At 42.8% G+C, this 12262-nt stretch overlaps 2 protein-coding genes across 2 annotated transcripts; one reads left to right on the top strand and one right to left on the bottom strand.

Annotated features, from left to right (window-relative positions):
• The first annotated feature begins 1905 nt into the window (after positions 1-1905).
• rgmb (repulsive guidance molecule BMP co-receptor b) lies at positions 1906-10648 on the top strand. The gene is made up of 3 exons (XM_088375403.1): positions 1906-2395; positions 6210-6745; positions 8704-10648. Exons 1-3 carry the CDS (start codon positions 2278-2280, stop codon positions 9445-9447), a joined length of 1398 nt encoding a protein of 465 aa, XP_088231529.1. The 5' UTR covers positions 1906-2277; the 3' UTR covers positions 9448-10648.
• LOC148397930 (uncharacterized) lies at positions 10649-12013 on the bottom strand. Its single transcript, XM_088375341.1, has 4 exons — positions 12007-12013; positions 11548-11847; positions 11428-11466; positions 10649-11231 (listed from the first exon to the last, which is right to left on the bottom strand). Exons 1-4 carry the CDS (start codon positions 12011-12013, stop codon positions 11122-11124), a joined length of 456 nt encoding a protein of 151 aa, XP_088231467.1. The 3' UTR covers positions 10649-11121.
• Positions 12014-12262: the final 249 nt, after the last annotated feature.

Here is a 12262-nt window from a genome sequence, read left to right as displayed (position 1 = left end):
CTCATGACTCAACCATAGCCACTCTCAGCGTAGATTTAAAAAAAAAAAAAAACGGCTATGGTGGCCAAGTCTCATTTAAAGAGGGTTACCTTGACAGACAAATAAAACTTTTATTCACTTTGAATTTGATGATGATCTCTGAGCTCATCTTCCCTCAGGTAACACATCTTAAGTGGATAAAAGCTGTCATGGTCATTCCAAGCAACACTTTCTCGAGTTAAAGTAATAGCTACTTAGTCTATCAGTAAGTGTTTCAAAGAATAATCATGCTCAAGATGTGAAGAGCCTTTGTTTGGATAATAAGGCGGAACAAAGAGATACTTACGCCCTCTGTCAAGCTGTTGCAAAAATTAGGACCCCGTGGATTGATGATAACCAACAATTCACACCACACAGATATTGTTTTGTCAAATCTTTCAGTTAGTTTTATAAAGTTAATTTTTTTCTTTATTATTTTAATATTTTATTATTATTTCATCAACTAAATATTTTTTTTCAATTTCAGTTTTACTAATTTTGTTGGGTTTTGTTAACTAAAATAACCCCGGTGTAAAGCTTTCCAATTCAAAAGATTCGATATGTATCTCAAAACGCATAATGGTTCAACTCAGCTCAATTTGATGAAGTTGTATCTTTTAAATTAAAACGGATTTTTTGATTAATTTTTTTTTGTTACACCCCTCCCTAGTGTATCTCAAAATCATCAATCAATCAGTCACGTGTCATCATGCCGCATCATGCCTGGTTTGTTTGAGGGGGGAGAAGAACAGATTCCCCGCATTGCTGTAGCCACGCACACACATACGCACACGCACACAAACACACATGCACACACACGCGCACACAGATGTGCAGAACAGAGCTTGTTGAATGATGGCTTGTTTGTGGTTCTGCAGTGAGGAGGGGTGTTGAGAGGTTGAAGTGGAGAGGGGAAGCAGAGGTGTGGAGGTGTAGACAAGTTGGACGTTCAGAAACAAACTGTCTTTGTGCCAGGTGCTCTGAGTGTGAGTGAGCTATGTTGTACTTGTAAGCGTTTGTATTTTGACGTTGTATCATATTGTTGGGAGTCAGTCATTTTCTTCTTTATTAAATGATCTCATTTATTACATTTTCTAAAAACCTATTAAACGTACTCATAGCACATAGACCTATCATGTAATTTTGTATAAGTTGTTTTGACAGTGTTTAGTGGTTGGAGAGAGTTTGAGGTAAGTACACTACTGTAGTTGTGTTGACATTGTGTGCACATGCTTTAGGTTGTTAGACTTTGTTGATGAAATTGTGTAAGCGTTGTTAAGCCATTGCTTTTTACTTTCTGCTATATCCGATGTGTAATTTTTATATTTTGAAAAGATCTCAGCTGTGACATAAATCCGTGGTACCCAACCTTTTCCCCGGCAGGGACAGTTTCATGGTTGTTCAGATTTTTTGTGGACCGCCAACCATTTGTTGACGACAACGTAAAAAAGGAAGTTGGCTCAGACTCACAATGAATGCCACTGTTAAGCCATTCGTTTATGACCCAAAGCGGTTAGTTCTCCTTTAGTTGAGGTTTATGGAATCTACATAATTAGTTAATAATCTGTTGAATTGCAAAACCCCCGATGCACAGATTCTGAAATTCGTTTATTGCTCTTTTTGCTAATTAAGCCGAAATAAAGAAGCTGTCTTCAAGAAAACAAAATCCAATCATCACCTCATTGTTTTTAATTTTGCTATCATTGAGCTGATAAATATTTGTAAAGTTCAAAGGTCTCTCTCTCTCTCTCTCTGCCCCCCACCCTCTCTCTACCTCTCCCTCGCTCTGATTCCCGCCAGCAGGGCTCACTTGAGGCTCTATTGATTTTTTTGGAGGAGGAGGAGAAAGTGAAGGGGGAGGAGTGGAGGAGGAGAGAGCTCATGCAGAGAGAAACTGAGATGAGATTGTGTGTGTTTGGAGTCCGTCAAGTAGCGAACGATCGCGAAAAGGAAGCAGTTCCAGTGGTGCGCTGAAATCACACGTGTCACTGCAAGTGTGGATGCGGGAACAAGTGAAAGTGTGCCCACTCTCGCTGACAGACATACTTTCTCCTCTTCTCGGCTCTCCTTGTGCACCTCCGCCCTTTATTACGTGGAGTGGAAGTGCTTTCATGCCCCTGCTCACCCGTGGAGGAGAACAAGGAGAGAAGAGTGGGGAAGAAGAAGAAGAAGAAGTAGTCGTCCCAAGGCCTGGCCATCACTTTCCCTCGCCTTTTGGAGCTCTGTCCTCTCCCCCTTCCTTGCCCTGCATGGACGGGGATGGGGAGAGCTGGATGCTGCTGCAGCGGGGCTGAGCGCCTCGCCACCCCGTCTCTGGTGCGCCGCCTCCGGCCACTGCTGCTGCTGATCATCGCTCTGACCTCCGCTTCGCGCATAGGTAGATACACCGCTGGCACTTTTTAAAAAAAAAATCACTCTCATCTTACAGAACGCATATTACAATGACCATACGTGCTGTTATCGCTTTTTAGACCCTTTTATTCTTCTTTGTGTTGGGCCCACGCCTGCTTGACATTGGCTCTGTTTATAGCGGCAGTGCGGCAGCCCCAGCCCGGATCGAGTTTCTGCATGCTCCTCTCTCTGGGGTCGTCATTCTCCTCCTGTCTATGGCTGCGAGAGTAGGGGAGGCTCATTGCTTCTGCACATGTGCATATAGCTGCTATCAATAAGAATGTAAGCAGTTATGAGTCTCTTTCTACAAGTAAAACCTTGTTTTATGGTGTTTACTGGAGCTTAATGAATAGCAAAGCCTCTATGCTGGACTGCTCATAATAAAAGTTAAATTCATATAATGGAGTTGAAAAGCATAGATCCAGCCTTTATCAGTGCCTTACTAACAAATGGCATCTATCGCTGTCTTTAGAATAATATTACAATAATAATTACAGTTGATATAAACATGAGCAAATATTTGCACTTCTATATAGACAACAATACTGCATTCCATAATAGACATCTCTAGTGGGGATATCTTCACAGTAAAAGTTGAGTGCAGTTCACGTTAGCCTCAATTTAATATTTCAGCTAATGTCGAATGCATGTTCTTAACATAACTGTCGGAAACACATCACTGAATGTAAATGAGGTGTGCTCACTGAAAGCTAACGGTTCATAAAGTGTCACATATCTGGATTGTTTTATCCTGGAGAACAATTGTATGTTTATTTGGTGCAAAAAGCAGACTCTCTTTATGGAGCCACTGTTCAAAAGTGTGTCTGTCTGTGTATGTTATTGTGCGTGCGCAGGGGGTTGGCTGTCTGTGAAGCTGTCACACCTTCAGTAATTAGTTTAACACAACCAAGGCAGCGGCACAAAAGCACCTCTGCACACAACTTGGTGGGAAAAAAACAGACACACTTGCCATTAAAACCAACCTTCCAGGCACCCCTCAGTCTCACCTTGAAAGAATACCTATCATTCATTTGGCAAACAGAGCACTGATTTGTATTAACTTGTACGAGTCGTTCCTGAGACACACTTCTCGCAGCTAGTCTTGCGAACGACATTGCCATGTGTTTGTTTGGACAGGCGGACAGGAATGTCGGAATCTTGTCTTCGCACTCCTGACTTTCTTGTCAAGGAGGGTGCATGCTGTTGTGAGTTCCTGTAAAGTGTTGCAGCTTCTGCTCCGAGCTCAGGGTGAGAGAGAGAGAGAGAGAGAGAAAGAGAGAGAGAGAGAGAGGGAGAGAGAGAGAGAGAGAGTGCACACAACAAGGTGATCAATAAGCACTTGGGCTGCGAGATCATGCCTGGAGATCCCTGTCGGATCTCCAGGGATCAAAGTGGTTGGAGGCTTCCATATCGGGAGACAAAAGAAATCTTAAAACCAAGCCGTGGAGATTCACATCATGGATCCTTTGACCCCGGTGTGTTTGCAGAGAAGCCATGTGGGGAATGCGGGGAGGCTCGACTGCCGGCTGAAATATTGCTGAGGGCGGCTAATTACTTGGGGTGGGAACACCAACAACAGCAGAGAGTGGCGGTGATTGAGCAAAAGGCGTTGAACCTCTGAGATGATAGCAGCAGCCTGGAGAGGCAATGGAGTAAACAAGAAAGTAAAATATTGCTATCATATTGTTTTATTGTTTCTACTCACCCTTGGGTGTACAGCGCACCAGGCTTACACTTGAGCGAATAGTCCTCATAAAATTTTATCTATTATTTTAGGAGATGGCAATTTTATTTTTGTTATTCACTCTGACACACAGTACCACAAAAAGACATTTTTCCCCTCAAGCATAGTGGAATTGCACTGAGGGCGAAGATGCACACTGTGGTCTGTTGATGGCTTCCCTGATGTGATAAAATAGGGAGAGCACATAACGGACCTTCTCATAAACAAATCTCATCTTCTCAGAATTAAAAGTCACATGCCCAGAGGAAAAAAACCCACAAAATATTCCATTGTTAGTTTATGTTGAGTGTGTCGTTTTCCTATTTTTTCTTTAAATAGCATCAGATTTCTCACAATTGCTGCGGAATCTTTATTTACTTATTTTTTTGAAAGGTTTAAACATAACCTAAATCAATCCAGTTCATTCAATGCATCTCAACTTTAAAACACCTCACTATCCGATTACGTCACACATTTGAATGGTCGCTCGTTTGTCGGAAATCATCGACATCAATCCTAACACACACACACAAAACATTTCTATACCAGTCAGACAAGGGGGCAAATTTGAAGACGAGTGTTTCAGGCATGCCAGTTTTCTGGAGCACGACCAATGTAGAAGCACAAACCAGAGCACAGTTTACATTCCGAGTGCAGCAGAACAGTTGTTACTCATCATAGCAAAAACATTTGAGCATTTATTTACATCTGGTTTGAACTCTGTTCTTATTGGACTCAATTCTTGTGTTGCTCCATCACTCTGCTCAGGTCTGGTGATGAAAGGGTGCTTTTGTTAGTGTTACAACTGCTACTGATAATGACTCCTTGTGAAAGAGAATAAACCTGCGCTGATAAGATATCAAGCTGTATTTTAGTACCGCCTGCGCACGGGGGACAGAAGTAAGGTTAATTCGGTCAGGGTCAATGTGTCCTCTGTGTCCGACAGCCACGATACAGTTTGTGTGTCTGGTCTAGTGTCGGTATGGAACAGCCAAGGGTTGTGAGTAGTATGGGGTCCCCTCATAGCGTTTTGTAAATTCAGAGCACTACTGCCCCCAAATGGTGGTCCGGGCTTCTTCATGCCCCCCAAAAACAAACGTGTACAAAGGCACACTTGTGTGCCTGTTTTTGTGCAAGCCAGATCTAATATTGATAAGTGATGGTGTAACATCAGAGGAATTTGTTGACTTGAGCTGAAACAATTTTAGATTTTTCCTCATTGGCCTTATCATATGAGGTTTAAATGAGTACATTCTTTCTTTTGCCTCTAAATGTGTGCACGCAGCTGCTCCTCCACTGCACTCCTCTCTGGCCTAATCTAATCGAGGCATGCCTTGGCTGATGCATTCGATCTGCTCTCTATCCGCCCTCCAACGTTACAAAAGCGTCCGTTTTACTTGTGTCGCAATCCAAAATGAAACAATGGGAACAGCAACAATTCAGACAAAATCCTGTGCATTTCTTGGTGATAAAAGTCAGATATTAATATGCCTCTCTCACCCCATATGACCCCTCCCCTTTTCACCCTTCGAACACCGCATGCTGCCACACACAGACACACACTGTCGTTATCCCCCACTAATGTGTGTGTGGCTAAATTTTCCTTTTGGCAAGTAAAATATAGTCCCGAGATCTCAATTGATCAAAATGTGCTTGCTGCTAATGGAAGGCCACATGGCCTTGTGTATTTCACACACAATGTGGTGAGGACTTGTGGTCGCTTTTTATGGTTCCTGATAAACGTGGCCTTATCTTTTACAGTCTGAGTAGTCTTAACAATTCTTTATCTTTTCTTTTTGCTGCTCTTTGTTTTATTACACTTTGTCTTTATTACACTTGCAAAGCGGTTCGGCTTGATTGATCCAAGTGTTCTGAGCAGTCGGTTGGCGGCTCGTTCTTTTCTTTTATTAGATTGCAACCAGCCGGTAAGTTTGTGAGTTTAAGATCAAAGCCAGCTCCAAACGCTCATCTTAGTTGTGTCCTAAACTTTCCATTTCTGCTTAAAACCAACCTGCCGACTTTTCCGGAGCTTCAGCTCACCTTTGTGACTGATAATATTTCCCTCCTTCATCTGTAGGTCATTGCCAGGTGATCAGCCCTCAGTGTCGCATCCAGAAGTGCACCACCGACTTTGTGTCGCTGACCTCTCACCTCACACCGGCTGTGGATGACTTTCACGTAGAATTCTGCAAAGCTTTGCGGTCTTACAAGGCCTGCACGCAGAGGACGGCAAAGTCCTGCAGGGGCAACCTGGTCTTCCACTCAGCCGTGCTGGGCATCTCGGACTTAATGAGCCAGAGGAACTGCTCCCGAGACGGCCCCACTTCCTCGACGCAACCCGAGGTCCACCACGAGCCGTGCAACTACTACAGTCGCATTCAGCATGCGCACGCACACGCCCATGCGCACGCGCACACTCACAGCCACACTCACGCAAGGCCCGGATTCCTGTTCTGCGGGCTGTTCGGGGACCCCCACTTGAGGACATTCAAGGACAGCTTCCAGACTTGCAAGGTGGAGGGGGCGTGGCCGCTCATCGATAATGACTATCTGTCGGTTCAGGTCACCAACGTTCCAGTGGTCACTGGCTCCTCTGCCACAGCCACCAATAAGGTAAGAAACAAGCTATTTGTTAATCATTGACGGCTTTTAAGAGATGAAAGTCAGTGTTTCAAGCAACCACTACAGTTCATTTGATCTTGACTGCTTGTTGAATTTCATCTAGCTTGCATTCCATTAGGAGCACACTGACACGGTTCGACTGACTGGTTGGACATTTGCCATCGTTCTTGACATTATGCGAAACGTCCACAAATCTCACATACCTCTGTGGCCCTTGAAGCAAATTGGAAATATATAATAATGACCATAGGATTTTTTAACTATATGTAGGACATACTTCTCAAGTCAACAATTTGAATGAAATTTACTATTGAAAGGGAACTTTGACTACTCTTCATCTAAAGCTATTCATATCGTACAGTAAACACTAACAATCATCTCTAAGCCGACTGTCTGGAGTTCTTATCAGTCATCATCAAGGTTGGTATTTTATTTTCTGGTTTTAACTATACTTATGACAGTTAATCATTCATATCTCAAATAAAAATAAACTTTATAAAAAGAATAAAAATAAACTTTGTACAGTTGATAAGAATTTTGTGGTAACAATTTGACCTTGACCGGGTTCTGTTTGACCTTATCAGTTACACAGTGCAATGTTACTCACCAGTGAAATCCATAAACATGCAATGATAGAATTTTCAGTGGACTGCAGTGTGTAAAACTCCAATCCTTTCCAAGCTCTCCACCGCTTCAGGGTGGCAAAAAATCTTATGTTTGTGTTATTTTGCCGCCCCTCCCCTCCTCCCCTGTTGACATGAAAATGGTAGTCATAGGTAAAAAAATGTTACCATCTCTCAACTTATCAATCTGTTCTACTTTAATGTATCTCTCTCTGGGTCTCGGCCGATCAACCTCACAGGTGTACGACCAACAGCTCAGTCTTGTGACTGTCTCTTGTGACTGAAGCACTGTTGTGAAACCTAACGTGGTTAATGGCTCAGCATAGCCTGACCTCTAATAACACGGAATGATATGTGTGAAAGGACCCACTGTTTATTGTCGTGCGTCATCTCCTTGCACTTAGTGTGTAGTTGCGGCCCTTTATCCCCCGTATGATAACTAAAATCCACAAATTAAGCAGTAGAGATTTTAACAGGATATGTTGATTTTTCTGTCCTCTTTATTTTAGGCCGTGCATGCACATTTTTGGTTATTCAAACACATACACACCCACACAAGCAAATAGAGTTGCACACCCACCCACACACAAAGCAAATAGTATGCTTGCTGCACTGTGGAGATGAAGGTCTGACCTTGTGTCAGAGGTGGGGCATGTTATTAGTCACAATTATTAGAAACACACACACACACGTGAATGCACATACACACACACACACACACTTGCATGCACACACAAACACACAGCCTTAATGGCCTGACTGGGCTCATGCCTCATGGCTGTCATGTGAACAAAGCCGCCATTCACCGGAACTACGATGCTGGACTCGCGCTCGCTGCAGTGCTCATACCACACCCTTGTACACACACTGCTGCTTCCACTGTCCTGAGTGTGTGTGTGTGTGTGGGTGGGGGGGAGTGTGTGTGCATGCATGCTTGTGCCAGCATGTTTGCATAGCTGTGTCAAATTGCAACTTGTTAAAAACTCATTTAGACATTTCTTAAATGTTGCACTGTCAATAAAGTGTGTTGTTGTCTGAGCTATAATTGAACTTAGTGAAACAAGTTAAATAGTATGAGAAAGATATTTCGCTTTTGGGGAACATTTTGTATTAGTGGTATCGGTGCTCGGTATCGGTGTCTACGTAAGAATTGAGTACTCGTACTGATTTTGGTCTGAAATAACTGACATCAAGTGGTATCCCTAACGGTAAAGAACATTTTTGACTTCCAAGTGTTTTATCCATCATAAATGTGTAATATAAATTTTTCCAGCACCCGTCACTATAGTTTACTTCATTAGTGCGGGTCTCTTTGTGCCCTTATAGATCACGGTTATCTTCAAGCCCTACGAGGGTTGCACCGACCAAAGAGTCTACCAGGCGGTGACAGACAACCTACCCGCCGCCTTCGACGATGGCACGGTCAGCAGCGGAGACCCCATCCACATCTCCATGGGGGCCGACGGCGCCGCCGGGAAAGTGAGGGCCCTTTGGATCTCAGAGCGCAGCCCGGGCCACCACATCGAACTGCACGCGGGCTACATCGGCGTCACGGTTATCGTCCGACAGCTCGGTCGCTATCTGACCCTGGCCGTTCGGATCCCCGAGGAGCTGGCTCAGGCCTACGATGCCACCCAGGACCTGCAGCTATGTCTGAACGGCTGCCCCAGAGTGGAGCGCATCGACCAAAGCGGCCACCTGCCTCTATCGCCGCCTTCGGTGGGCCTTCAGCTCCAGCATCTGCACAAGCCCAGATACTCCTCACAGATACAGTTATACTCTCAAAGCGACAGGCAGGCGTTCACTGTGCAGGCTGCTAAGGAGCGCTGCCGTGAGCAGCTGGAGGTTCAGGATATTTACTTCCACTCCTGTGTGTTTGACCTCCTTACCACAGGGGACGCTAACTTTACCGTGGCAGCGTACAGCGCCCAGAAAGACATGGAGAGTCTTCATCCGCACAGAGATAGATGGAGGATCTACCCCCGAGGCTCCGCCCCCTCCACCTTCTACTATCCCCAACCTTTGCAACTGCTCACTCTGCTTCTGCTTTGTACACTCAGCTTTGTGTAAAAGTGATAGTCCTGCATGTACATGAAGTGCACCAGAGAGAGTTTTTGCCGGAGCACTGATACTGGTTCCTCTCTTCACAGGAAGGATTTACTTAACCAGATGTGACATGTGTCATAGCGTTATCACTTTTCGTCATGTTTGGATCGAAAGCCAATGACAGTGACTTAAATGTTGCTCTGTAGGTGATAAGCGATGCATTACCCAAAATGTAAATAATGTTGTGGTCTTTCTAGCACAGCGTGATCGTGTAGTGTTTTTCTTTTTTGTTTGTTTTGTTGATATTTGGTGTGATTTTTTTCCCCCCGTACCTCAGAAAGAGGATTTTTGTCTTCATAGAAGCACTTTATTTTTTTGCTCATTCAAATCCCCATCAGTGTTTCTTACTCACGCTAACGTCGGTAAATCTTTATGAAAATACATCAATCTCAAACTAGCTAATTGTACTCAGCATAGTGCTTTAAGTATTATGTCCTTTGCTATTTTTTGAATGTACTAAAAACATTTGTGTGGACATGTTTTTCTTCTTCAGACCCGATTTCAACATGTGTGCGTGTCAGTGTTTTTTGATCCAACTGCCGACTTGCCTGGATGTGTTTCTAATTCCTTTGGGAGTCATTTTAGAGGATTCTGACGTCTTTGCCAATTTACCGCAAGTGCAGTAAAGGGGCTCGTATTTGTTGCTCATTGTAATCTTTGTTGGGTTGATTTAAGCCAAAGACAAATGGCCATTTCTCTTTATTATAGAAGCAATTCAAACCAGCACCCCACCCCCACCTGTTTTTTAATATGCTACTGTAAATTAGTAAACTCTTTCTCTTGTTGGATCTCGGTTAAAGGACTGAATATTGGACTAATCCCTGCAAACCAACATTTCACCACCATGTCCATTTTTGGACATTGCAGCAGTTGTGGAAAATGTTTGTTTTCTTTTTTCATTATCTGATAAACGTGTCAACTCTGGACTACGAGCCATTCAGTCATATTGCAATCGTGTTTGTGTTTATCATGTGTGAATGTTTGTGAGGCAAGGCTGGCATACTTAACTTATTTAAGAACTGTAGATTCCTGTCTAGATAGCTACAGTCACTTGCCCTGTGAATAATTTAAAAAAATGGAAGTTGTGGTTGTGCTGTCACCCAGTGGTGCTCTGTTGCTATGTCAGTGTGTTATTGGAGCCACTTAAAAACATGGAGCAAAGAAACATGTCTTATGTGTTTTTATTTTAACAAACAAAATCATAACAGTTCCGGCATAGTTTGCGGCTAACTAATTAATTGCAACATTTAAAACACCTTTCCAAGCTATGATATGGGAAAGAACAGTGGGATCACACTCTTTGAATGCCGTAATGTCTGTCTGAGGTTAGTTAACGTCCTGATAAGATGTGAGGTTTGGCTTTGACACAACCTCAACTGTCAACACCTGGGATGCAACCATTTCAAAACAATACTAATGCTCGAACTCCCTACCATACAAGTGACACTCTTTAATTTGTAGTGCAGAATTCAAAAAGGAATTAGTCTCCCTTTTGTTTTGTCAGCATAAAGGATATTCCCAAACTGTCAAAGTAATGTGTCCAAGCAGGCACAAGCAATTTTGAGCTAACCATCCCAAGCTTTTGTGCCACTTTAGTTATGTATAGGTGATTTACATATTTGTGTGTCGAACAGTCCCTTACCACGTTGTAACAGCGTGTATTGTCATCATGGAATTAAAAATAAGAATCTTCAAAAGAAGCAGCTTCATGATGAAGATGATTACTGTGTTGGTCCATTTTGCAGTTTCTGAAGACAAGACCACCTCTAATGTCATAAACAACACCAATAATGATAATGATACATATAATGTAGGATAAACACTTATTCCATTTTAAAAACATGTAGATAAAATTAAAAAACAGTATGTTTAGGAAATCTCTTAATTATGTCAGATCAGGTAGAAATTGAGATTAGGTAGATAGCAATAACAAAGAAAATGTACCTTTACTCTCATTTTCATTACAGATGCTGTTTTGGTCATCTGGAGAGATTACAAAGGGATTAATGTCATTAATGCAAAATATTTAGGATGGTAGAAATAAGTGACTCTAAAGTGTCCAACCTGCGAAGGTGCTGTGGTGTCTCTTGCTTGCTCGGTGACGTCGACTCACAGAGCAGCTGTATGACGTCCACTCTTTGGTGGCCACTTTGATTCCTGCCACGGCACTGTGGTTGAGATGCTTGCTTGTTGGAGCAAAGCGGACAAGGCCGTTTGACGAGTGTCCTTCTGATGACGATCTCCAGCTGACCTCCAGATGACCTCTCCTGGAGTTCCTCACCATGCAAAACAAAAGTGTCCAGCCTAGTCTTTCCCCCGATAGGTGAACAGGAGGAGCCATTGATACCAGCATGTCACATTTAGCTCCTCATAATAAAGAAGGTGACACAGGTGAAAAAGAAAAAAAAGTATGAAATGAGTAGACAGCTTATTTACATTTTTATATAATCAATATTATTATCATTATGATTATTTTATTTATTATTATGTTTTAAACAAAAAAATATTGTATTTACCATTTACCATCCATGACATTATTTTTAAAATGATGTAGGAATATGGAAATTCTCACCTGTCCGTAAACTGATGAAGATAAGATAAAAAATTGCTCTGTGTGTTTCTGCCATGTATGCATACGCTAACTTTGCTCGATACTGTTCACCTCACTGTACGCGTGCGCATCATTGTAGTTTGCGCGTGATCATACTTGCGTGCATTGGTTGAATACCATTTCTCAGGAGCAGTGCATTGTGGGTTATTGACTCCTGTTGTAACTTTC

The sequence above is a fragment of the Syngnathus floridae genome, chromosome 5, assembly GCF_059516105.1.
Source record: "Syngnathus floridae isolate MCC-2025c chromosome 5, RoL_Sflo_1.0, whole genome shotgun sequence".
NCBI lineage: Eukaryota > Metazoa > Chordata > Actinopteri > Syngnathiformes > Syngnathidae > Syngnathus > Syngnathus floridae.
The sequence above is the reverse complement of the archived record's forward strand: the minus strand, read 5'-3'. Positions and strand labels throughout refer to the sequence as shown.

What these genes read in the sequence shown, in the direction of transcription:
- rgmb (XM_088375403.1), top strand. Translation starts at nt 2,278, where the DNA reads ATGGGGAGAGCTGGATGCTGCTGCAGCGGGGCTGAGCGCCTCGCCACC. An exon ending in GACCTCCGCTTCGCGCATAG is followed by an intron (nt 2,396 to 6,209) that starts GTAGATACACCG and finishes CTTCATCTGTAG; the next exon opens with GTCATTGCCAGGTGATCAGC. An exon ending in CTGCCACAGCCACCAATAAG is followed by an intron (nt 6,746 to 8,703) that starts GTAAGAAACAAG and finishes GTGCCCTTATAG; the next exon opens with ATCACGGTTATCTTCAAGCC.
- LOC148397930 (XM_088375341.1), bottom strand. An exon ending in ACACCACAGCACCTTCGCAG is followed by an intron (nt 11,467 to 11,547) that starts GTTGGACACTTT and finishes TAATCTCTCCAG; the next exon opens with ATGACCAAAACAGCATCTGT. An exon ending in TAATGAAAATGAGAGTAAAG is followed by an intron (nt 11,232 to 11,427) that starts GTACATTTTCTT and finishes TCTTGTCTTCAG; the next exon opens with AAACTGCAAAATGGACCAAC.